This window comes from Phasianus colchicus, chromosome 26, assembly GCF_987193195.1.
Source record: "Phasianus colchicus chromosome 26, bPhaCol1.hap1.1, whole genome shotgun sequence".
NCBI classification, from domain to species: Eukaryota; Metazoa; Chordata; class Aves; order Galliformes; family Phasianidae; genus Phasianus; species Phasianus colchicus.
In genome coordinates, this window is record NC_143461.1 from 5,684,879 (window position 1) to 5,708,966 (window position 24,088).

At 51.2% G+C, this 24,088-nt stretch overlaps 3 protein-coding genes and 1 long non-coding RNA gene across 14 annotated transcripts in view; 2 read left to right on the top strand and 2 right to left on the bottom strand.

The window, feature by feature from the left end:
• Positions 1-10,773, bottom strand: part of ACLY (ATP citrate lyase) — a 24,259-nt gene extending 13,486 nt beyond the window's left edge. For 2 of the 6 annotated variants that reach the window (XM_031600628.2, XM_031600625.2), the window contains exons 1-7: positions 9,412-9,542; positions 4,783-4,952; positions 3,799-3,921; positions 2,728-2,790; positions 1,914-2,104; positions 1,136-1,215; positions 507-637 (exon numbers count right to left, since the gene is read on the bottom strand). In XM_031600628.2, the coding sequence (XP_031456488.1) occupies positions 507-637; positions 1,136-1,215; positions 1,914-2,104; positions 2,728-2,790; positions 3,799-3,921; positions 4,783-4,941 (747 nt within the window). In that variant the 5' untranslated portion in view covers positions 4,942-4,952; positions 9,412-9,542. Of the gene's footprint in view, positions 1-506; positions 638-1,135; positions 1,216-1,913; positions 2,105-2,727; positions 2,791-3,798; positions 3,922-4,782; positions 4,953-7,207; positions 7,326-9,411; positions 9,543-9,863; positions 10,021-10,640 lie in introns of those variants that run through there. The other 4 variants (XM_031600626.2, XM_090125212.1, XM_031600627.2 and 1 more) reach the window with 4 other exon arrangements.
• ODAD4 (outer dynein arm docking complex subunit 4) lies at positions 10,753-18,518 on the top strand. Of its 4 annotated transcripts, none has more exons than XM_090125214.1 (13): positions 10,753-10,903; positions 11,027-11,158; positions 11,476-11,629; positions 13,524-13,585; positions 14,336-14,492; positions 15,370-15,594; positions 15,869-16,076; positions 16,772-16,858; positions 17,051-17,247; positions 17,406-17,506; positions 17,828-17,874; positions 17,905-17,960; positions 18,201-18,518. In XM_090125214.1, exons 1-13 carry the CDS (start codon positions 10,796-10,798, stop codon positions 18,485-18,487), a joined length of 1,821 nt encoding a protein of 606 aa, XP_089981340.1. In that variant the 5' UTR covers positions 10,753-10,795; the 3' UTR covers positions 18,488-18,518. The 4 variants fall into 4 exon arrangements, with proteins under 4 accessions (XP_089981340.1, XP_089981341.1, XP_089981342.1 ...); XM_090125215.1 differs by having other exon boundaries at positions 17,911-17,960; XM_090125216.1 differs by having other exon boundaries at positions 17,917-17,960.
• LOC149914993 (uncharacterized) lies at positions 11,625-14,328 on the bottom strand. Of its 2 annotated transcripts, XR_016460045.1 has the most exons (4): positions 13,984-14,328; positions 13,027-13,136; positions 12,072-12,816; positions 11,625-11,725 (listed from the first exon to the last, which is right to left on the bottom strand). It is a non-coding gene; the product is annotated as an uncharacterized LOC149914993 (long non-coding RNA). The 2 variants fall into 2 exon arrangements; XR_016460044.1 differs by lacking the exon at positions 11,625-11,725 and having other exon boundaries at positions 11,841-12,816.
• Positions 18,519-18,621: 103 nt separating the features above from the next.
• Positions 18,622-23,862, top strand: CNP (2',3'-cyclic nucleotide 3' phosphodiesterase). Of its 2 annotated transcripts, none has more exons than XM_031600632.2 (4): positions 18,622-18,737; positions 19,870-20,539; positions 21,076-21,212; positions 21,642-23,862. In XM_031600632.2, the coding sequence occupies exons 1-4, from the start codon at positions 18,735-18,737 to the stop codon at positions 22,092-22,094; spliced, it is 1,263 nt and encodes a 420-aa protein (XP_031456492.1). In that variant the 5' UTR covers positions 18,622-18,734; the 3' UTR covers positions 22,095-23,862. The 2 variants fall into 2 exon arrangements, with proteins under 2 accessions (XP_031456492.1, XP_031456494.1); XM_031600634.2 differs by lacking the exon at positions 18,622-18,737 and adding an exon at positions 19,561-19,707.
• The last annotated feature ends 226 nt before the right edge of the window (positions 23,863-24,088 follow it).

Consider the following 24,088-nt stretch of genomic DNA (forward strand, 5'->3'; position numbering starts at 1 on the left):
GATTCTCAAAGACACCGAGATAGTAACCTTCACAGTGACTTGCAGAGGGATGATTCAGAGAGACAAAAACTGAACTAATACATTTAAGTGCAAATTGAGTTAAGTGTTGGCATCCAGCAAGCTACATGGAGAGAAATAGCTAAATGGATTTCTTGGCCATGTTACAAAAAACTTTTCCAACTGATGCATAATTATAATTAATGAAATGAAAAAAAATAATCAGGGAAAATCATAGTGAGGAGTAGCAGAACCCAAAATAAGTAACAGAACAATTAAGAAGAGAGCTCTAGTTCCAACAGTTATTAAAGCTAGTGAGAAGCTACGTATGAAGCTACTGCAACTGTACAAACCCTGACAATTCTGAGAGGGAAGACTAAGGCTCTTCAAACATAGCAGCAAAACCCTACACGACAGGGCAGCTTCACTGCTATGGACACACAAGCAATGAAGAATTAATCTTGTAGTCCACAAGAGAGGAATTTTGGCCAGAGCAGATTGTTACTTGCCTCTGGGTAGGCTTCCCTGCCGAAGGGAGGGGGAAACTCCACATCCCCCCATTTCACTTTGCAGATGTAGTCAGCAGTTGCATCAATCTTCGCAGCCAGATCAAGGATGTAGACACCATCCTTAGTCACTACTTTGGAAAAAAAATAACAAATCAGGATTAGCTGTGCCTTGCACACAAGGACACGTTACCAATTTACTCATAAAATCTAACGCCAGATATCATTAAAAAAATAGGCCCCCTTTGATCTCCTTTCTCCACATCAATCATTTAAATCTATTCAGAAAACCCAGAGAGTTCACTTAATAATGAACTTGTGATCACAGTGATCTAGTTCAGGTGCTGTTTTATACTGAGCAGTTCTCACGTGCTTCACTTCTACTTCCCAACCCTTTCAAGGTTGGGAACCCTTTCAAGGAGATTAGATAACAGATCACTGCCTCCAAGCTCTTTACATTTCAGATTCATTCAATTCATAGCTCGAAGACAAGTCACAACCACTTCTGTACCTGTTTTGCATGTGCCATTGTCATGAACTACACACAATGGAGAAGGTTAATCTACACATTCTAATATTTTAGTACAGATAACAGCAGGTCCTATGTGTAGGTTCCCAAAAGCACTGGTTACCTAATGGGTTGATCTCAAGGTACGTGAAATACAGATCTTCATAAAGGTTGAACAGGCCACAGATGAAGCTAGCCAAGATACTGCAAAAAAAAAAAAAAAAAATTAAACTCATTAAAGCAGACAAATATAAAATACAGCCTGCTGTGCCTTATTTGTATTGCCTCAAATCTACTTTGTACCAATTTATTTCATTCTCATTCATCTTCTCTGGAAGAAGCCTGGATGATGACTCAAGGAAAGACAGACCTTGATGACTCATCCTCATTACACTTCACCAAACTCTGCTGAGAACACATTTGTGAGCAACTGTCATGAAGATGCTCAGTCTGTTTAACCTTCCTGAGACAGAAGTACATCCTTGTCTCTTACTGACAGATATGCATCCTTGTCAGAACTAAGCCTCCTTAGCAGAGATGGGGAATAGACAGCAATAAACTATATTAGTGATAGGCTTCTACACAGGCACAAAGATCAAAATTCAGTGTGCATCTCCACCTCCTCAGAGGTCAAAACTTCAGTAGATTTAGAAGTGCTCCTGTCAAACGAAGGCTGAAAGCACCAGAAACACTCACTCTCAGTGTCACAAGAGGCTCAGCTAAGGTCAAAGAGCTTAGGATTAGAATGCACAGAAGACTCCTGAGAGCTGCAGGAAGGGTAGGAGAGCAAGTTTTAGGAGGCAGCACTGTGAATAGACACTGCACTAAAATGAAGATGAGCTTCTGGGTGGCTGGTTGTGCCCAGAGCAGGCACAGGAATTGGGCATCTGATCCATACTTACTCCTTTTTATCTGCTGGCGCATGCTGCAGGAGATGCTTCTTCACATCTGACTCATTAAGCTTTTCATCCACTGCTACAAGCAGCTTCTGAGCTTTGGCATCAACATCTCCCACATCCACACCTCCCTCGTGGTAGAAGAGGACATAGTCTCCCTCCCGGGCAGCATAAATGCAGACATAGAACTCTTCCTCCTGCACCACAGACCCAGGCACAACCATTAGCAGTCACACCCAGCAAACACCCTGACAAAGAAGTGCTCGTATCAGCACCAGGAAAGGAAACTGAGCACACTTGGGATGATGCTAAGCTTTCCAAGAAGCACCAGCACTGCCCAGACACCTCCCAGGAAGCTTCATCCAGGACAACATTTTCTATTTCTGGAGAAAAACGCTTCCATCTTACAGAACTGATGTACACATCAAGATCCTTTCCTGGTGCAGTGAAAGCACCTGCAACTAAGGTAATTATACCCTTCCCAAAACCATGGCACAGAACAAAGATTTCACCAGCACAAATTGAGACATCCCACACAAAGTGAGATGGGAGATTCAGGGATCTGCCTTCTGCCTTCCAAATGGGTCCCTCTGCTGTGATCTGTAACCTCCTCCCAGTGGAGTAAGAGCAATCATGATTATTAATGACTCTTTGCAGGGACTAAAGCTGTGCCAGCATGCAGCTCTGACAACATGCATCACTGTCGGCTTAAGAACCCACTCCCAGGCTCCTGCTTTTGCCACTGTATCAAACCATCTATGCCACACACCAGCCAGAAAAGATTGAGAAGTACTTTTACAGCTTTAATTGGTTAGCCAACCTGTTTGTGGGGGACAAAGGGTTCAATCAGAAAATTCTTCAGGATTCCCTTCGCATTAGCAATCTGTAGGCAGAAAACAAGGCAGACACCAATAAATACTTGTCCAATACCCATATTTATGAGACCATAAGGCAAATTTAAAGAGTTAACACTACCCTAAATTAACCAATTCCTCCTAAACACCTTTCCATCATGTTTCCAGGGAAACCACTCTTCCCCACAGCAAGGTCTCAGGAACCTGCAGAGGTGCTTTCCTGCCATCCCAAAGTGTCCTGGCACAAGGGACATGGCTGTGGTAGGTACCACTGCTTCAGGAACCAACATCATTGGTCACAGCCCCTTGGCACAGGCTTCCCTTTAGATGCGATTGCTGCATTGTGCTAAACAGCTATTTCAACACCCATCGTTCTTCTGATGGGAGGCACACAAGATGCAGTTGCCTGCTGTTTCGTAATGGCCTTCAGGCAAGTCTCACTGGCTCAGCCGCCCAGCCTGATGCTGGAGCCAGCAGCAAATCAATCACAGCAGGGCAAGGCAGCTGTTTCCTTGAAGCAGCAGAACTCCTGAAACGTAGAAACTTGGATGGCAGGCATTTCTTTATCATTAGCATTGCAGTAGCATTCCCAGAAGAATAAATATTACAAGACAGCACCACACTAAAAAAAGGACTTGAAGTAACACCCAGTGAACAGCCAGAACACTGTCTGGCTACAGTAAGAGGACAATTTCATGACAGTTTTATACTTGTCTTATTATAACCTCCTTACATATTAAAGCGAAGCGGCTAAGACAACTAGACACAGCATTCGAGCCATCAACTACTGATTTCCAAGTGCAAGGGATTTTCAGAGCTGTGCTGACTCCTGCTGAACTGCCACACAGGCCCTTCACAGCAGATGGTAGCAAGAGCACCAAGTTAACACAGTACGTCATTAACAGTGCTTATTTACCAGGAGGAGGTTCACACACAAAACAATTCCTTATTTGTTCTGGTGTCAGCACAGCACACCTTTCCACCCCCTGTAAGACAGAGCAATACCTGCAGACTTTTTGTTGCCAAATGCCACTCACCGTGGTTTCTTGGCCCAAACGCTGCTTGAGCCAAACCTTCACCTGATCCAGAGTGAGGTTAATTCCAACCAGCCCCAGCTTCCCACGCCGCTTGATCAGCTGATCTGGCTTCACCACCAAACGCTGCAGCATTGTGCAAGAGGGATTAAAGAAAGAATAATTAGAAAGTGAGTTTGGTTGAGAGATTCTCTGCAGATGGCAAAGTGAAAAATTCAGTAAGTTTCATGCAGCAAATGTCCTTGCTGTGCTCCTTCAGTCCTTTGCTTTGTGCCTAATGCGTTACAGTTGTTAAACAAATGCATCTCCTGCTACAACACATCTGCCTTTCTTCCCTCCCATCTCTGTGCTTTGAGTAGAGCTGCTTTGTTTCTCCTCAGAGAACTGCAGTCAGCTCTGTCTCTGCTGATCATCTGTTCTAGGTTTTTGATGGTGGTGCTTTGGCATGGCTTTATTGTGAACTAAATTCTTTCAATGTAACAGTTAGGATGGCATTTAGCTTCTCCCTTCCTGTAAAGCCTCCCAGTATCCTATCCTTTTGTAAGCCTTTGTGAGATGCACCATGAAATCAGCGTTTCTCCACCAGCAGAGGCACACATGGAGAAGCCATGGGAGATGTGGGACGCCAAGCACAAGCACATCATCAGCTGCTTACAGTGACACAACGCTGTCACTCCGTCCTCCACATGTGAGGCTGGCTGGGTTCAGTGTCATGCACATTTTAGTCACCTGATAGCGCTTCTTCATACGATACCTACAGAAGGCTGTTCCCAGGTAAAGGCTTATTCCTAGCCTGCAAGTTGTTTTTGTTTTTTTTGGATAATCAGGCCCTGTTGAAGGTGATAAACCTTGCTTCAAGGGTGTTATGTTTCTTCATCAGGTTGCAAGCACTGCAGGGCAGCAGCTGTGACCAGCCTTCAGAAAGGCCCCAAGCACACAGCTCTGCTCACAGTGAGCCCTGCCCAGGAGGCACAGCACAGCCCTCACCTCGCTCAGCAGCCAGGGGTGGTCCTGGGTGAGCCGTGCCCAGTCGGTGTCCGGGGTGACGCGGGCATACTTGAAGCGGTTCTGGATGGCAGAGGACGTGCAGATGTACTTGTACAAGAACTCCTTCCCCGTCTGCTCAGAGATGGCTTTGGCTGACATGGCTGCCTAGACTGGATTGAAAGGCAATTTGTCAGAGAAGCCATCAGTAGAGAGCACTTCTGCCAAGGGGTCACTGCTGACAGAGAGGCTGGAGCAGTGCCTTGTGCTGAACTGTGATGGGAGATTGTCACCGCTCCCCACGCACAGCCCTGCGGCAGGGAACACAGAAGCACCCGAGCTCCTGGGAGAGCTGCAAAGCAGGAAGGCACGACCACAGAAATGAAAAGCTGCTTAAATTCCAAAGAAAGCAAAGTGTCTGAACAAGCCACTGAAGACCAACTGACTGCCCATGGTATCACAAAGTAGATGCCCCACTTCTGGCCATAAGCCAACCACAGACACTGCTGGTAGACAAGTGCTTCTCTGCCACAGCTTTCTCAAAGGACAGGAATTCTGAACAGAAGGCAGCACAGTCTAACAGTATACCAGAAACAAAACACGCAGCAGTCTCACAAAGGAACAGTCTTTAATATGCAAACAGAAATGGCCAGCCAGATCAAGAACCTGGGTGTTGAGTGGTCTGCAGACATGGCTTCCCTGCTTAAAGAGCAGTTAGGTATTTGCTACACAAAATCCTATCCACTGCCAAGTCCTTTTTTTTTTTTTCCTACCCATCTTTGCTCCGCAAATGCCACAGAACTGCAGGAGTGTAAGCTGTGCTGCAACTGCACTGAAAATTAAAGCATTAGCAGATTTGTTTTGACTGCTGAACCTTTATCAAAAAGATGGAAGATTCTGCAGGAGACAGAATAGTTCAACCACTAGAAACAAACTACTGCTTGCTGCATCCTACTAAGAAGAATCTCAAGCTGGTTACAGAGCTGGTTCACAGCTACCCTTTGTTAATAACGGATCAATTTCACCTTATTATTCTGAGACAGCTTTTCTCTTAATTAAAAGGAACCTCTGTGCACCAGAGAAGCATTGACCAAAGGCTTACAGCTTGATTACATGGCTGGCCAGAAGCTAGCTAGAGAAAAAGACTGTCCAAAGCTCTAAAAGCAGCTGTGTGTTGGGCTGTAAAGCACACACCTTACTCTGCAAACATGCACAAACATTCAGTTCCCTCAAACAGCATTCCACTACCTTTGCCTTCACAGCTGCACACACATCACCCTAAGCCATCTGTACCACAGTGCTCCAAACTTTGATTACATTTTCAGTCTGAAGCAGTGTTATTTCTGGGAGCAAATCCCTCCCCCCAGTTATTAATTTTGCCTGGCAGGAATGCTCTTGCTTTCAGAGCTCTCAGAAATCCGCCAACTGCTACCAGTACAGCATGATAAAGGCCAGACCCAGGGAAAAAGCAGCACATTTGACTGCAGTAAGAGCATATAGGTTAATAAATGTTTGCCATTTGTATTTTATCCTAAAGAAAAAAAAACCCAAACCTATAGATTTTGCATTTCCCCAAGGTGACAAAGAGTCCTTGAACAATACTGCAGTGCACATTACAAATTAAAGTAATCAAAAGCTGGCATTAGTTACGCCAATGACCAAGACGTAATTGTCTGCAATAGTAGAGAACCAGACCCAATGACCTCAGTCTTACTAAAAAGAGAAAACCTACAGGATTATTGAATAGGAACAGATGAATGTGACAGGATCTGCGTGTGTCATGCTGGTTGTCCCATGGCAAGAGAACAGCCTTTACACTTCCTAATGCATTAGCAAGTCTTTAATCACATCCCTCACACAGTTTTTCCATGCTCCAACTCAGCCCATCTCACGGGACAGACAGCATGAAACAATGACTTCAGTCTGCTGAACTGTTAAGCTAAAAGATCAGCAGATAAAGGTCCTACAGGGCATCAGCAATTCCGAGCCATTTGTGCATGTGCAGGTCCTCCATCAGCCAGAGGGCCACAAGCACAGCAGGCTTCATTACCAGCTGCAGTGCAAACACCGAGCAGAGTTCTGACTGACGACCACCAGGGAGCTGAGGAACAGAAAACCCTGCAGTCCCCACAGTGAGGCAGGGCTCAGCTGTCCTGGAGGGCTTTTCTGCAGCACTCTGAGTGCCTGCAGCTCTGTCTGATGCCGACAGATGTAATGGATGCACCTCTGGAGGACAGCAGGGTGGGATGGAAGAGCAGAAGGTCCCTTTCCCTACCCCAAATACAAACTATAGCATTATATTCTCTCCTACTGATTCACTCCTGAGATATTGCTCTGTTTATGAATCATTCATTAAGTCTGAACTGCAGTTTTCCTATGACTTCAGGTCTCAAATCTTGCAGGAGCTCTGCTGAGCAGAATCACGTACCTGGTTGCGGTTTGATGAGAAGATCACAGTAAAAGTGAGCTCTTTGTGGACGTGTGAGTGATCTCCACTAATGATGCATGTTCGTTTACCGAGGCTCTAAAACAAACAGTTTATCTGCAACAAGTCAGAGACCTTTCTAAAAATCACCCACAGCCAATGACGTAAATGAGTGCTGGTTTTCAGCGTGCCTGGAGCAAGTAAAAGAAATGGACTGGATCACAGGATCAAGGGCTCAGAAGTACCTTTTCCCTCATAACACAGTTTGTCAAATATATAAAAAGTTGTTCTTTAAAGCTTCTCAAGCGTATTGAGGAAAGAAAAGATGCTCAGTGTGATTATGGTAAGCCAGACAAAGGTTACAGAGCAGGATGCTGTTGTGTTTCTGTGACAACTGATCCATCTGCCTCAACACACCAGCGATCAGCTGAAGGTAAAACAGTAAAAATCAGAGAGGAGATGAAAAAAAGATGAAAAAAGGCATTTCTGGCAAGAGAACCAGTGTAAAGTCTCTTTGAATACTGAACAGAGCAGATGACGGGTGAGCACAGCCTACCCATATAAGAAATACATTTTAAAGAAAGGACTGATTTATCCCCTTAAGACCTTTCTGGTCTCAGAGGTGTAACTCAGTGAGCTTCATCCCTTCACAAGGGCACAGAACAGGGCTCCATGCGTGGAATTTGCTTAGACCCAAATCACTCAACTCCACTCATACCCAAATGGCGCTTCCATAGGGAGCAACGCAATTCCACCCACCTGGAGAGGTTTCATCCTCTCTCCTCCTGAGAATTTTAAGTCACGCAGTAAAGTAACATCCTCCCTTCATCCCAGGTCATTTATTAACACAGTTCAAGATCAGCCAATATCTCCTGCCCAGAGCAGCACAAACAGTTACGTCAGCACCCACCTGGCAAACATGCTTTCATCAGATGGCAGAGGGGCTCCAGAGAGGCCCCACAGCAGCCAATTTCATGGGTCAGAAGCCTCAAGAAGCCTCAGTGCTGCATGTTGTGAAACTCCTGGCATCGGGCTGCTGTGATGCAAGCTGCTGTCACTCGCTAAGGTGGGTAATGTTCTCTACAGACTCTGAGCCTTCAGAAATCAAAGTGCAGCCAAGGAAAATAGCAGATCACAAACCAATTTAAGCCAGGTTAACAGAGAGCTGAAGACTGGCTCCAGATGTGCTGGCACACACCCGGCATCAGCAACGGGATACCTGGAGTTCTACCTTTTAACTTCACCTGAAACCCTGTGAGGTGCTGTGTGGGTTTATTCCCCATCACCAGGGATTAGACAGCATCAGACAGAAGAGTGGCAGCCCAGTTCCAAACACAATTAAGGAAACGAAGCAACTGCAGGGATCTACAGCAACATATTTAGAATGCATGCAACTTTCCAGCCGTTGGATGCTCTGCAAATGTAGTTTAACAGAGGGAAACGTGAACCCCGTGCAAAAGGAAGAGAACTTCCAAAGCTGCAGCACGAACAGATGTGCGCAGGTAGCAAACAAAGCGGCCGGGGCTCAGAGCCGCCCATGGAGCACAAGGCAGCCTTGGGCTCCTCACACCGCCGCCGACACGGGGCTGAGAACGGAACGAGAACCGCAGGCGGGGAGAGGAGGGCGGCCAGCCGGCCGCGAAAAGGGATTTTCACTCTGGAAGAGGCGCAAACGGCGGTGCTCTCGGGCCGGGCTGCCTCCGCCCGCACAGACGGCGGGCAGCAGCCCTTTCTCCCGGCTCCCATCAGACACCGGCGCCGCGCCCGCCCAGCAGCACGAGCCGGGCGCAGCTCCCGCGTCCCTCCGCCGAGGGCGAACCTCGCGGCGGCCTCAAGGTCAGGGCGGGAGCGGAGAGCGCGAGGCCGCGGCTCCCACCGCCCCACAGAACCGCCGGGGCCATCGGGGCGGCCGGGCCCAGCGCCATCAGCTCCCTTCAGAGACGGACGGGCGGACGGACATCCCCGCCCAGGCCGGGCACGCGCTCCCCGCCACCTCGCAGAGCCGAGCCCAGGGAGACCCCAGCAGCCGACCCGGAGGAAGCCCGGGGCAGCACAGCCCGGGGCAGCACAGCCCGGGGCAGCACAGCCCGGGGCAGCACAGCCCGGGGCAGCACAGCCCGGGGCAGCACAGCCCGGGGCAGCACAGCCCGGGGCAGCACAGCCCGGGGCAGCACAGCCCGGGGCAGCACAGCCCGGCCGCCACTCACCTGCGCCCGCGCTGCCGCTCCGCGCTGCCGCTCCCCGCCGGCCGCCGCCTTTTGTTCGCTGCGGCGCGGCGCTGCCTCCCCGGCCCATCGGCCTACGGGCACCGCCGCCGCCCATTGGCTGCCGCCGCCGTCACGTGTGCGTTGCCTGAGCGGCGCCCGGGCTCCCATTGGTCGCCGCCGGTGGGGCGCGCCCGCGCGGCCTTGTGGGAGTCGTAGTTCCGCCCCTCGGCCCGCCCCCCTCTTCCCCCCCCCTCCCCGTTTTCCCCCTCTCCCCTTCCCCCTCCCCCACCTCCGCCCCCCCGCTCTCGGCCGTGAACCCCGCACCGGGACACGGAGCTGCCGTCAGCCCCGAGCGCCGCGCCGCCCCCAGCTCGCTTCCCCGCCCGGCTCGTCCCGCCTCTGCCGCTCCCCACCAGCGCTCAGCGCCCGGCAGCTTTTTTCCTACTTCCAACCTGTGAATACAGCGCAAATCCTCGGCGCTGGAGCGAAGCGCTCCGGGCTGCCCCCTCGGAGCAGCGCCGCAGTTCGTCACACGGCGCCCACCAGCAGTCGGACCCCCTCAAGCTCTTTCCCTACGGCGGCGGGTTTGTCGGACCGCCGCCTCCCTGGACGTGACGGGCCGTTGTGTCACTGCCCGCCCCCGGCCCCCTCCCACAGCGCCCCGGGAGCGAGGCCTGCAAGCAGCAGCTTCCATCCTCCCGGTGCCGAGATGAGCCCGGGCTGCGATGAGCGCATCGGGACGGACAGAGCCGCGCCCGCTCTGAGTCATTTCGCTGGAGCAAATCGCTTCCAGCATTCATTTTAGCCTCATCCGAGGCCAAAGTAAAGTCAAGACGATGCTGATGGGAGAACCAGAAGATTCTCTCGTTCGTCAGCGCCGCTGCCCCGAGGGATGGGTGCTGCAGCGTGCTGCGAGCCCACAGCGCCATGCTGACCGCTATCCGAGGGACCCCGCCGTGCGGCACAGCGCTCTGATTGAGCTCCGCACTCCCGCTCTCTGTGCGGCCGCGCAGCTGTTTGCAAACACGGCCCAAGCACCAACCCCGAGCCGGCGGCCGATCCCCGCAGGTCGAACAGGTTGGGTCGGTGAGGACAAAGCGGAACGGGGAACAGCGAGCGGCGGGGATCGGCCGCACGAGTCGTGCGAGCAACGCGCTTCCTGCCCTTCGAAGCGGGGCGCGACGCTTCCCAACCCTCCCGCCGGCCGGGGGCTCACACATCACGCTCACCCCGGCCCAGGCCGCCGGCTTTTCCCTGCCAGGACCTCGCCGAGCCGCGCGGCGCGCCAGGCGTCGGTGACGTCACGGCGTGGGCGGGGCTTCGCGCGGTGCCGGAAGTGACGCCGTCGCCCAGCAGCCGTTGCTAAGCGACGACTCGGGCCGCCATGGCGGAGGGCTCCGCGCCGACCGGCACCTTCCCGGGCTTCATGAGCCAGGGCGCGCTGCTGTACCGGCGGGGCGAGTACGGCAAGGCCTTGGCCTGCTTCAACAACGTGAGGGCCGGGGGGGGCCGCGGCCTGGGGGGAGGCGAAAATGGGGGGGGGTTCGGTCTCATCCACCGCCCCGATCCTCACCGGCCTGCGTTCCCCGGCCCTGCGCCGCGCTCTTCCTTGCAGGCGCTGCAGCTCAGAGCCGCGGACAAGCACGGCCTCGTGGCCCGCTCGCGGTGTTACCTGAGGCTCGGAGACCTGCAGAATTCCCTGAAGGACGCCGAAGCGTCTCTCCAAAATGACAAAACCTTCTCTGAGGTAAATGGCGCAGAGCTGCAGGGCGACGGTGCCCCGGACTGCTCTGCTGCCTGCGGGGTGCGGCGGTCCTTGCGGAGCCCTCGGGGGAGGGACGCTCTGTGAGAACAGCTGACACCAAATCGCAGCACGCTGAGCTCCTCTGCGGAGCTTCCAGAGAGCTGCAAGCGCTCAGCCGATGAGGAAGGATCCAGGATTGGATTTTATTATATGCAGACTTGGCTGTATGAGTATGGTTTTCATTTCTGCCCAGGAGAGGGGTTGTTTGGAGGCTCTGAAGCATAGTTTGTTGGTTTTTTCCCCTTCAAATGTCTTTTCAGGGCCTTTACCAAAAAGCTGAGACGTTATATACCATGGGTGACTTTGAATTTGCTCTGGTGTTTTATCACCGGGGCGGTGAACTGCGCCCGGAGCTCCAGAAGTTCAGGCTGGGCATCCAGAAATCCCACGAGGCAATCATCAACTGCATTGGAAGTAAGAAGTTCCCTTTCATGGTGCCTGCAGGCACAGCAGAGGCTGTTCATGGTGTTCTGTCATCAGCTGCTAATAGCTGATGGCTGTTAATGTTTCCTAAGGACCAAGTAATAGCAGAGTTCCTTCTACTTCTGGATTCTTGAGCTCCATAGCCATTCTTATTTGAAACCAAGAAGCACAGAAAAAAACACATCCCCTTCTTCTCTCTTTCTTTTCTTTTCTTTTTTTTTTTTGTCTGAATGCCTGTTCACCTGCAGTGTCTAATAGCTAATGATTATGGGAGTGAATTATTACCCCAGCATTTACATTTCTAAAGTCACCATGAAAATGTTATAAGTAATATAGAACACAGCAGTACACCTACTTATGGCCCTGCTGATTACAGAATCCATTTTGAGATCTTTATCCTGGTGTTAAAAAGTTTATAGTGAAATCTGCCCACCTGAGTCTGGCCTTCCTGAGATTCTGATTTTCCTCCAGTATACATTGCATAAGAGCAGTGAAACTGTTGACTATTGCAATGGAGCATTGCTTTCATAATTTCTGGCATAAATCAGAGAACGGAGTTCTGCAAGAGAACAGGAAAGGCCAAGGACCTGGTAATGTTCAAAACAAATGGAAAACTTTTCCCTTACTTTTTCTCCTAGCAGTGCTCTCCCATGCAGGCAAGCTTGGCCAACACCTGCACCCACTCCAGGCTCACGCACACACTCAGCTGGGGCTGGCTCTGCGGTTGAGTGGCTTATCACATGCAAAGAGAACCTTGCACAGCTTGCAAGGCTGCTGCAAAACCTGCTGGGACAGTCAGAAACTGCTCAGGTGGATCCTCCAGCAGCCTGTCCTGTCACGGAGCCAGGGCACACCCTTCCTGCACACCCCACACAGCCCTCGATCCCACAGATAACACAGCTACCTCGCCTTGAAATCGCTTTTGGAGTTGCAGCCTACCTCCAGTACTGCAGATTGGCTTCACATCCCAGCTGTGTGAAAGCCTGCAGCTCCTCCATGTGTGACACTCATTTCAAAAGGCAGATAGAGCAATTTTCCAGATCTGGTTTGCTTTCCTCTGTTACTGCTGCTTTCGTAGTTCAGTGCAAACGCCAAGACACCATCACAGCTCTCAGTGGAAACACTTGTCATGCTTGACGTGCTGAGCTGAATGTTTTAAATGCCTTCAAGCATCTGGGCTGTATGCAAACGAACAGAATAAAAACCATGAGGTGTTCTAAACATTTGGCAGCTCCTCGATGCAGGGGAAATGAAGCAAAGAAATAGATTAGCATTAGTTCTAGATGTTTGCAACATGCATATACATTAACAGGGCACGCCCCCAACACCACTTTACTGAGCTGCATGGCAGAGCTGTGCTGTGAGCTCACTGCTCTCAGCCCACTTACTTTTCTGGAGGAAATTCTTCCATGACAGCATTTGAAGCTGCTTCCTCCCTTCTGACCAGGCCCAAACAAAGAGCTGTTTTTCACCCTTCCTTTCACTGCTGGAGTGTGCTCTGAATAGCAGAAGTGAAAATAAAACAGGAGTTCACGTCAGTGCACAAAAACCTTAAAGTAGTTCTCTGGGTTGCTGGAGATTACCACACTTATAAGCTTTCCTTCCATTTTAAGATTCCCTTTCCTTTCTCTGCATGTGAGATAGCACATCTCTGTAGGAAACCTGCACTGTGATGGTACCATGCAAAAATAATAATCACAATTCAGAGAAGAGCTACGTGTGTGAGCTGTAATTCCTGCTTAAAGAACATATCCATATCCACATATTTCATACAAAAGAATTACTAGAAATCTCTATTTGTAACAGGACATTTTCAGCTTAGCACATTTACAGTCATTTTAAATTCTAAAGCTTTTCTAATGCAGTATTTTCTCTGCATTTGCAGGTCCATCCTCAGTTAAATTGAAGAACAAAGAGGACCTCTGCTTTATAAGCCGGCAGGCAGAGGTACAGTGTGAAGAGCTCTTGATTTAGAAGCTAATTAGAGTTGTTATATCACTGTTATGTTCTGAAACAGGCAGGGAGGATCAGTGGTTTCTGCAGCAGTGTGGATGGGGACGTGGCTGCTCCAGGGAAGCGCATCCTGAGCATAGGAAGCAAACAAATCCATTAGGAGGATTTTAGTGTACCTGCCTTTAGTGCAGCTGTGGCTGAAGCCACACAAAGTAGAAAGGAGAAGGCAGAAGGGCAGGGAAGATGGAAAACAAAGCCCCATCTGGAAGTCCTCTCACAGCCTGACTGGTGTTCCTATTGGGTATTGCTGACCACCCATCAAAGGCTAATGAGTAACAGCACTGAGGTCAGAGCCAAGGCACACTTACCCACAGTGTTTGCTTTGGTCTCACCTGCTGTTTGAGGTTCACATTTCTGATAATGGACACCTTCTCAATTGCTTAATTTCGGCGTGCTCTGCTGAAGCACTGCTTTGTTCCTCTGAGATGCCACATCACGTTTCCCTTTGAAGGCGGTGCATGAATGCTCATTGCTTTCTTTCAGCTGGAATTATGGGTAGTTTGCAGTGAAAATAATTTGCACACAGAAGCCTAAAAGCTCTTTGTGAGACACTGACTTCTTGCTTTTACTTAAAGGAACTTGACCTACACAGAGGGTCAGCAGTTCTGGAAGCCAGGCCTTACTGATAATCCCAGTGTTCTCCAGCAATCCTGCCTTACTTACTTATTTTTTTTCCTGCTGTAGAGCAAAAAAGCAGATCAGAAACTCCAAATCAAATTGACCAAGGACCAAAAGTGCACAAAGAAACAGGAACCTGCAAGGAATCAGAAAACAGAGCGGCAGCTTCTTGGAGAGCTCTATGCTGACAAGGCCTACCTAGAAAAGCTGCTCAAGGATGAAGGTTTTCTCCATTGTTTTCAGTTAAATGTTCCTTCTAAGCAGGATCTTCTTTCCTTCTTTTATATTCTTATTACTACTCGTGTTTGTCTCAGAGTTCACAAAGCTCATAGTGCTGGCAGTGTTGGAGAGAGGCAGATGTCTGCAGAGTTCAGGTGTCTTTGGAGCCAAATCCAATATTCAGAGCTATCTCTGAATGTTTCCTCCTTTCAATCACAGCAATCTGTGTTGAGGAAATCAGAAACAGCATCATTACAAATCACTTAATTTCTGGCATGATGTTCAATTCCACTAACATCTGCATTAAGTGCAAAGCATTGCTGATGACACTTCCTCACTTGTGGCTTTGTTAAGCGTGCTGTTAAGAACAAGATACAGGATTCACAAAGTACCTTATTTTAGAAATAGGCAGAAAGAAGATTTCTTTTTTTTTCTCCTTCTAGGAAATCTTTTTTCTTTCTCCTTCTAGGAAACCATTTACTCAGTAACAGAGCAGTAATTAAGAATTTAGTCTCATCATAAGTCTTATGGTATTGCCAGCATTAATATAATAATATATGAGCCATCTAGTTTCCAGGCATGTAATATTCCTCTCCATCTCCCCAACGTTTTAAGTGCCATCTGAGTGCAGGTGTTCCATCTAAGTGCTCTGCCCAGGACAGGTGTGTGTGCACCACAACCAGCCCCAAACACAGCAGTTTTTGCTCCCAAGGAGAATTTCTGTAACTTCTCTCCCGATCAAACCCGCTCTGAGCAGCATTGAAGACCTGAACTCCCAGTTCTCTTTCTGTCAGAGCAGGACATTCACAAGCAGCCCAGTGAAGTGAAGCTTCATCCATTGTATACATTGATGCTCTCCTATTCTGCCCTCCTATTTTCAGATTTGATGAAAAGCGTCACAAAGCAGGGGGTCAAAGTGGAGGACGTGGTTCTGGGGGGCATTGCCTACCTGGACACACGCGCTGAGTTCTGGCAGCAGCAGAAGCCCATCTATGCCCGTGTGAGGGAGCGCAGGCTCAGGCAGCAGAAGTGGATCCGAGAGAAGAAACCCAAACCAGCCGAGGTGGCCAGATACATTGTGAAGAGTATGGAGGACATCGATATGTGTACGTGTCCTGGCTGCAAACAGTAAGAAAGCAATGACTGCTGCTTGTGATTTTTGCTGTAGCAAATACAGACCAGAACTACAGTAGCAACACGAGTGTTATCACACAGCAGCAGGTAGTTCTTGTGGGTTGAATGAAGGATAGTAGGATATGCCTGTGGAGTGAGGAGCTCAAACCCTTCCCAGGCTTTCTCTGAGGCTTACATAACTGCTGGCCTTACCTCCCCTATCACTGTGTTTGCACACCAGCACTGAACGTTCCTCTTTGTCCTTAGTGCTGACTGGAGACTCCCCCGAAGAGAGCTGCAGGAAAGCAGAGCGTGTGCTGAAAACAATACAAGGATGGTCAGAGAATGAAGTTCCCAACAAGAAGGAGCTGATTGGGAACCTCTACAGCTGCATTGGGAATGCTCAGTTTGAGATGGGGCGGATGGAGGCAGCCCTGAAAAGCCACAAAATGGATTTGGAGTTTGCCAGGCAGAAGTAAGTGCTGAGAAATTCTGATGGAGGAGGAAAAGATGCAGAGGAAAGTTCCTCTGTGTTTTAGCATCTGGTAGCATTGTAATTCTCGTCTGAAGATTTAACAGGGCAATGCATTCAGGCTCTGCCCACACACAAGGGTCTTCACTATTTCAAAAACAAATGACTTAAGCAGATTTTTAAAGGCTCCAGCACACGTGGCATGTCAAAATGTGTGCTGAAGCAAAGCAAGAGAGAGCACAAATCTGAGCCCAGACTCAGCACTGCAGCCCCATTGTGCACTTCCTTCTCGGGAAGGTCAGACCCGGAGCAGCAGCGGGCAGCAATGAGACGCGTTGTGCTGGTTTTCAAACCCATGGAAGGCTTCCCTTACAGGACAGGACCGCAGCCATTGCCGAGCAGCATTCGCCCTCTGGTGGCTGTTAATGACCGGCGTAGCAAACAGCACCGCGCTGCTGCTCTCCTCTCATCAGCTTTTTCATTTGTAAGACACAGATAATCACGGCAGACCACTTCCAAAGCTAGGAATGAGGACATTTACTTTGGTTTTATGACTTCCAGTCTGGCGCTGGTCCTTTACCTCTACTTCTCAACCCTTTATGTGATGCTAAGCACTACAGGATACACACAGGGTTGAAGATCAGGCTGCCAGCAATAAAGGCTGCTTCAACCACTGCAATTTTTCCCTTTCTGCACAGCAATCTCCCCGATGTCGTGTCCAGAGCCCTCGACAACATTGGCAGAGTTTATGCCAGGACTGGCAAATTCCAGCAAGCCATCGACACGTACGTAAATAACAGGAAGGTGTAAGTTGGGGTTTCAATTAAATACTGTCTTCTCAGTTTGTTCTGCTAGCAAGATAGCTGTGAATATCTTCATACCAACAACTGGAACTCTTTGTTTATAGATTTAATGACTGAAATGATAGCTGCACATGGGTGAGATCCAGTAAAATCTGTCTTTCTTACTCTCTGAAGCTGGGAGGAGAAAATTCCATTGGCAAAATCCAGCCTGGAGAAGACGTGGCTGTTCCACGAGGTTGGCCGCTGTTACCTTGAGCTCGGGAAGGCAGAAGAAGCTCAGAACTATGGAGAGAAATCCCTGCAGTCAGCGCTGGAGGAGGGGGATGCGGAGTGGCAGCTCCATGCCAGTGTGCTGCTGGCACAGGCACAAGGTATGGATGTCACCGTGTGGAAGCTGCCAGCCTGTTTGGCACCTGAATGAAAACTCCCAGAGCCATTCAGGTTAAGGCCTTTCGCAGGAGACTTGCTTGGTTAACAGCTGTTCTCTTTATCTCGGGTTACAGTCGATGTTTTCATTTGTTTGTTACAGAAAAATTGAAGGATTACCGGTCTGCAATTATGAACTTTGAAAAAGCCCTTGAGAAGGCAAAGCTTGTCCACAGCGACGCTGCTCAGAAGGCCATCATTGCTGTAAGTGGCTCGCTGTGAGGTGGGGCAGAGCTGTAAGGAGGCTGTCCTGCTGTGTGACATCCTGCAAACGGGCACAGATGAGCACAGACTTACTTGGGGTGTTCAAAGCTGAAGCAGCGCCTGTTCTGCTGTGGGAAACAGCAGTGAGAGATGAAACCTTCAGGGAAGGAGACATTTGGTACAGATGCTGATAGCTGGAATTGGTGCAGAGTGTGAAGGCAGGGAAGGAGCAAGCAGTGATAGCAGAGCTCTAAGGAAAATGGGAGCAGTCTGCACGCTGTGTGTGCTGGGCCTTTACTGAGAAGCCACATCACTTTTCAGGCTTTGGATGACGTGAGCAGAAGCTTCATCGAAGACCTGAAAGAAAAAGAAAGAGAAAGAGAAAGAGAAAGAGAAAGAGAAAGAGAAAGAGAAAGAGAAAGAGAAAGAGAAAAGGAAGCTCACACTCTCAAAGGTAATTGTGTAGAATTCTGCACCGCATAACGTGAGAATTCCCCGCTGTCCTTTCCGGGGATGGGAACGGAGCTGTGCGGGAGGTGGCAGCACCGCCCCGCGCTCACAGTGGGCTCCGAACACACAGAGCGTAACTGAGAGACGGAAAGCAGCGGTGATGGGGGGAAAAGCCTTTCTCTCCTCGTGCCCCACTGGTTGCTCAGTGCTCGAACTTACTCTAAGATTTCATTCCTCCCCCCAGATCACGATTTCAGCGAAGAAAATGCAGAAGACGACAAGTCTGAGGGACAGGAAAGCGAGCAAAGCTCGGAGAGCCAAAGGGGTGAAAAAGAAGATGCTGAGGGCGAAAAGGAACAAGGAAACGAGAGAGAAGAGCTCGCTGAACAAGATGAAAAAGAGAAGGAGAGTGAAGAGGAGAGGAGCAAACAAGAGGAGGAGGAGAGCGAAAGAAAGGAAGAGGGGAGCGAAAGAGAGGAAGAAGAAATAGGAGACGACGAAAAAAAGCAGTTTGATTTCCTGAGCGGTTAGAATAAAGCCGGGCAGCGGCTCTGCTCTCTCACAGGAGCCGCAGCTCCGCCGCAACCCGGGGCACAAGGAGCGAACCCCGCGCCGGGCACCCACCGGCACCGCCCGCCCCGGGCAGGCGCGGCCACGGGCGGTCCCGGGCGAGGGGGGCGAGGGGGGGCGACGCTATGAAAGGGGCCGCGGTGCCGCCCGCCCCAGAGCCGCACTCCCGCTCCGCACCGGCGGCCGCCCCGGAGCCGCTGCCCTCACCATGGTAAGTGCGGGACGGGGCGCGGGGCGGCGGGGGGGCTCAGAGCCGCGCTGCCCCTTCGCTGCCCGCTCCCCTCTCGGGGCTCCGTCGGAGGCTGCGGGGAACGGAGCGGCCGCGGGGACAGCGGGGCTTTGTGAACGGAGCGCCGCTCAATCGCGGATTGTTCGCCCGCGGAGCCCCGCGCCGCTCTGTGCCGCCTTTGTCCCGGCGCGGCTTCGCGGCATAAAGGAGCGCTTTATCCCGGCGTTGGCTGCCGAACAATGGGGCCCGGGGGTGTTTTCTATTATTGTTCTTTTGTTTGCGCGTTTGAAAAGCGGCTCAGTGCCGCCCGCCCGCAGCTGCCGCCCGCAGAACAGCGGCCCCGGGCACCGCCGAGCCCCGCACCCACGGCCCGAGCGGGACGGGGCGGTGCGGGAGCGGCTGACCCGGAGAGGAGTCGCAGCTCCGCTTCTCGAGGGGCGATGGGAGCCCAACCCCACCGGGGGCGGCGGGCGGGGGCCGGGGCGTCGCGCCGTCCTTTCTGAACGGAGCCGCTTCTGAGCCGCGTTTTGCCGACGGCTCCGCGCACCCCGCACAGCGGCCGCCCCGGGGCAGGCGGTGCTCCGCGCACGGTGGGGAACCGCTCCGCACCTCCCGACCCCAAAGCAAAGGATGGAGGAGTTACTTCTAAGCGCCGCACGCGGCCGCTTTCACTTTCGTGTTCGGCGGCGGCAGCGCGGCCGCTTTTGCCGGAAGCGATTTGTGCCGCTCCGCGTTGGGAGGCGCTCGGAGGGGTCCGGAGGGCGCGGCGCGATCCGTCCGAACCCGAACCCGGAGCGGCCGCTCCCGGAGTCCCGGAGCCCCGAGCGGCGCGGGTTCCGCTGCGACAGCCGCCGTCAGCGAGTCTCGATTCGCCTCTGCAGGCGGAGCTGCGTTGTTTCGCACCGCGGGCTCAGTGCGGCTCCTGGGGCCGCGGCCGCTCCGCGCTGTGGCGGTGACGTTTCCCGTTCCCTCCGTGCCGGGCGGGGGGGCGGCGGGAGGCGGTGCGGGGCGCGTTGGGGCCGCTGCGATCCGGGTTCCCCCCGTCCATCCCACCCCGAGGGCACAGCGGCGGCTTCCAGAGCCTACAAAGCGGCGTTCTCTTCTCGAATTTCAGAACAGAGGTTTCTCCAAGAAGAGTCACCCGTTCCTGCCGAAAATATTTCGAAAGATGTCCGCTCAGTCGGCCAAAGAAAGGCCCGAGAGTCTGCGGTTCCCTTTCCTCGATGACGAAGATACCATCGCCACGCTCAAAGAGTCCAAAACCTTCTTCATCCTGCGGGGTCTCCCCGGCAGTGGGAAATCCACGCTGGCCCAGGCGATCCAGGATCGCTACAAAGACGGCTGCAAAGTCATCGCCGCTGAGAGCTACAAAATCACACCTGCCATAAGAAGCGGCATTCCTGAAGAATATGCCAAAGTCGATGAGGAATTAGTTGACTATTGCAAACGAGACATCAGCGTTATCGTTTTGGATGACACTCACCATGAAAGGGAACGACTGGACCAAATCTTTGACATTGCTGACAAATACCGCTACAAAGTCATCTTTGCGGAGCCCAAAACCCAATGGAGGATGGATTGCTCGCAGCTTAAGGATAAGAATCAGTGGAAACTGACGGTGGAAGACCTGAAGAAGATGAAGCCCAGTTTGGAGAAGGAGTTCCTCCCTATGTATTTCGGGTGGTTTTTGAGCAAAAGAAGCTCTGAGATCCTGAGGAAGGCCGGCCAGGTGTTCTTAGATGAGCTGGGAAGCCTCAAAGCCTTCAAAAAGGAGAGCAAATACTGTATGTATAGAAATGACTTACCTGCTTCTTACCTCTAATGCAACCTTAACGTGCAGCAAACTGAACAAATTTGGTCAGCTTATAAAGTGATGTTTTTAGTGAAGGTTGGCAACAAGAACTGTTCAGAGATCCCCAGCTGTTTTTTGAAGTTGTTTTTGTAACTGAAAACGAATGAAAGTTTCCGTTCAGCTGTGAGGCTGCTGGGGGGGGAGGGGGGTGGCAGTGGTGCTACCCGATGGTTTGTGAGGATCAGATGCAGCCTCACCTCACCTCACCTCACCTCACCTCACCTCACCTCACCTCACCTCACCTCACCTCACCTCACCCCTTGTGGGATTTCTGCTCTGCCACCCTGAAGGTGTTTCAGCTGCATCCACGTCCCGGTGGAAGGAGGGTTTTGTATCCACCTCTTCCTTTCTAGCTGTAAGGAGATGAAGCACAGAGGACAGATAGGTGAAGAAAGCTGAGATGGGACTTAGGCTCATTTGCTTTTTAAGGGATCCTTTTGTCATAATAACGTTCTTCTATATTTGCAGTCACTTCTGAAGATCCCAAAATAAAAATAGATCTCACCAGCTACTTTGTGAAGAGGCCGCCCGGGGTCTTGCACTGCACCACCAAATACACCGACTTTGGGAAGGCGGCGGGGGCTGAGGATTACGCACAGCAGGAGGTGAGTGCTGAGCTCCGCTTCCCCTCCTCCCATCCGAGGTCCTTTCCTGGCCGGGGCTCTGCGTGTGGTGGGAGGGGGGAAATTTGCTCACAGCTGAGAGGGAAACTGCAGGGCTGTGTGCGCCCACAGCCCACCTAATAGGAAAGCGATCGATATGGGAGAGCCCACACCTCCTCCTGTCCCTTCCAGAAGCACTTCCCTCCACTGTCATCTCCCATAGCGAGGTTTGAATGACAGTAAATCACAGTTAAATCACTTCCAAACAGCCCAGGTAAATTTGGGGCCAGTGAAGGGCGGCCCTCGCCGTGCAGCTCTGTGTTGTGTTTCAAACACAGCAAAGTGAGACCTGCAGCAGCCGGGACCCAACGATGCCGGCCGCGGTGCTCCAACCCCCCCAGCTCCGCTCTGATTCTCCCCCTCTCTCCCCAGGCTGTGAGGGCTTCCTACGGCAAAGGCTTCACTTTGTCCATTTCTGGTCTGTTTGTCACAACCAAAACTGTCGGTGCTCGTGTGGAGCTGAGCGAACAGCAGCTGCTGCTGTGGCCCGGGGATGCAGATAAGATCCAGGCAACCGACAGCCTCCCGAAGGGCAGCCGCGCTCACATCACCCTCGGCTGCGCCAGCGGCATCGAAGCCGTGCAAACCGGGCTGGATCTGCTGGAGTTTGTGAAACTGGAAAGGGCGGGGAACAAAGGGGAAGAAGTGGGGGAAATTGGGGGAGGGAAACTGCAGTATTTTGGTAATGGGATGTGGATGCTCGTCCTGTCTAAAAAGATCAACGTGAGGGCGATTTTCTCGGGTTACTACGGAAAGGGAAAACTGGTGCCTACGCAGAGCACCAACAAACGGGGCTCTGCCTTCAGCTCCTGCACCATCATCTAAGAGCACAGGCAGGCATCGCCCCCGCTGGTTTTTAAAAGGAAAGTAACTCGGTAACCTTTAAAACTGTAAAGAGAAATAATTCTGCCTTTACTAAGCAAGCCCTTCTGCCAGCCTCAGACCAAAACATCTCTGGGGAGGCATTTATTGGCCTCGGTTAGAAAACAAGCAGCTCCAGGAGAGCTGTCAGATAACCCTCAGTAACCAAAGTGCTGCTGAGTATTTCTAATGGGAGAGTTTGGGGAGAACCAGCTCTCGTGGGGCCCTGCTTGTTTTCTTCCTCAGAGGAGGATCTCCTGTCGTCTTTTATAACTTCCCTATGAGCCACAATCGTTAGATCTGTACACGTCGGTACTTCCCAATTGAGCAGTGGCAGAACAGAGCCTGTACAGAACTGCTCTGAGGCCCAGTGAGCTGCATAACGCCTCCCCCTGCTCCCAGACAGACAAACAGCAGGAGTGCTGCATTCCAGGTGAAAACCAGCCCCACTTCTGTCCAGTGGAGCAGTTCCTGGCAGCTCAGTCCATAAGGGATCGTGCAGCAGCCACCTGGAGCCACGTGTGTCCCACTCCATTGTGCTGTTGGTGTGCAGAGCCTTCAGTGCAGGGAAGGGCTGTGCTGATGGGCACACAGAGGCGCAGTGCCAGGCAGTGTCTGTGAGCCAAATACTGCAGACACGGGGAGAAAATCACAGCAAAGGAAACAGCTTTGAGGAGCTGCATTCGGTTCCTGTCACAGCTCCGGTTGCTCAGGATGGGCTGCATCCAATTCTGCCAGCACCACCGTCCTGTAGGGAGCAATCCTGCCTTGGCAGGGAATGGAAGAGATGAACTAATGTCTTTTCCATCTTATTTTGTAGAAATTAAATCATGTCTGAAGTATAGAACCGTACTTCAAGCAAGATTTTACTAGCTTTAGCTAATGCACTGAACGTAGGATGGAAGTAACACTGTAATTTAGGAAGTAAAGGGAGGTATTGTAACTGTGTAACTCAAGTCTGCTCCTACCCCAGTCGTGGGCTGGAAAGAAGTTAATGACCGAGCACTGCTGTTATTAAGTCTGTTTTATTAAAGCTGATGTTTTTGCTCTTAGATCATTTGCCAGTCAGCAGATCCGTGGTCACTACTTCATAACACAAATCTCCACTAACAGATTCAGGTCAGGACAGCAGCCCAAACTCCTGCAATGGCTCTGCGCCTGGTGAGCTGCATTGTGCTTAACCCACTATTAATAAATGTAAATACTCACTGTGTTCCACACGTGTGTGTTGGGTTTGTGTCTGTAAAGGGCTCAGTGGAGCTCAGTGCTGGGAGAAGCATTTCTGCTCCGAGGGCTCAGATCAGCAGCAAGGAGCGCTTTGGGGGAGCGTGGGCAGCGCTGTGCGAGTTCAGCAGTGAGGGAAAGCAGTGCCTGCTTTGGGAGTGGTTTTAAGGATGACAATAAACTCCCATTCTAACACCACCAAAAAAAATCCACGTCTACACCCCGAGTTCCATCCGTCCTTCACTTCCCACAACAGCTGCTGCACCAGGAGAGCTGTGAGTGCCTGCAATGCAGCTCAGCCCTCCTAATGCACATCTTCTGTGGTCCCATCCAAACTCACAGCACACAGCCAGGAGTGCTCCTGGGAGCACACAGAGCGCAGAGCTGCTCTGCTCCCCCCGCTCCCAGCCCGCAGAGCCGCGCTAAGAACAACAGCAACGCCGTCCTCATCGACCTTTTTATTAGTTTGTACATCATATACAGTTTATAATAAAGTAAACCAATTGCATACGGTTTTTGCTTCAGTCTGTGATATTCTCCATATAAACACAGCATTATGAATTATGCCTAATGAAGTAAACAACAAATATTCACATTGTTACCGTTCACATCCTAGAAAGGTAAAGGTCCAAAGAGGGACAGCGCTGGCACCGCTGTGAAGCCGCCCTGGAGAGACGTTTGGCAAAGCGGTGGGGGTTTGGTTGCTCCATGCAGGACTCCTTTCCCCCCTCAGG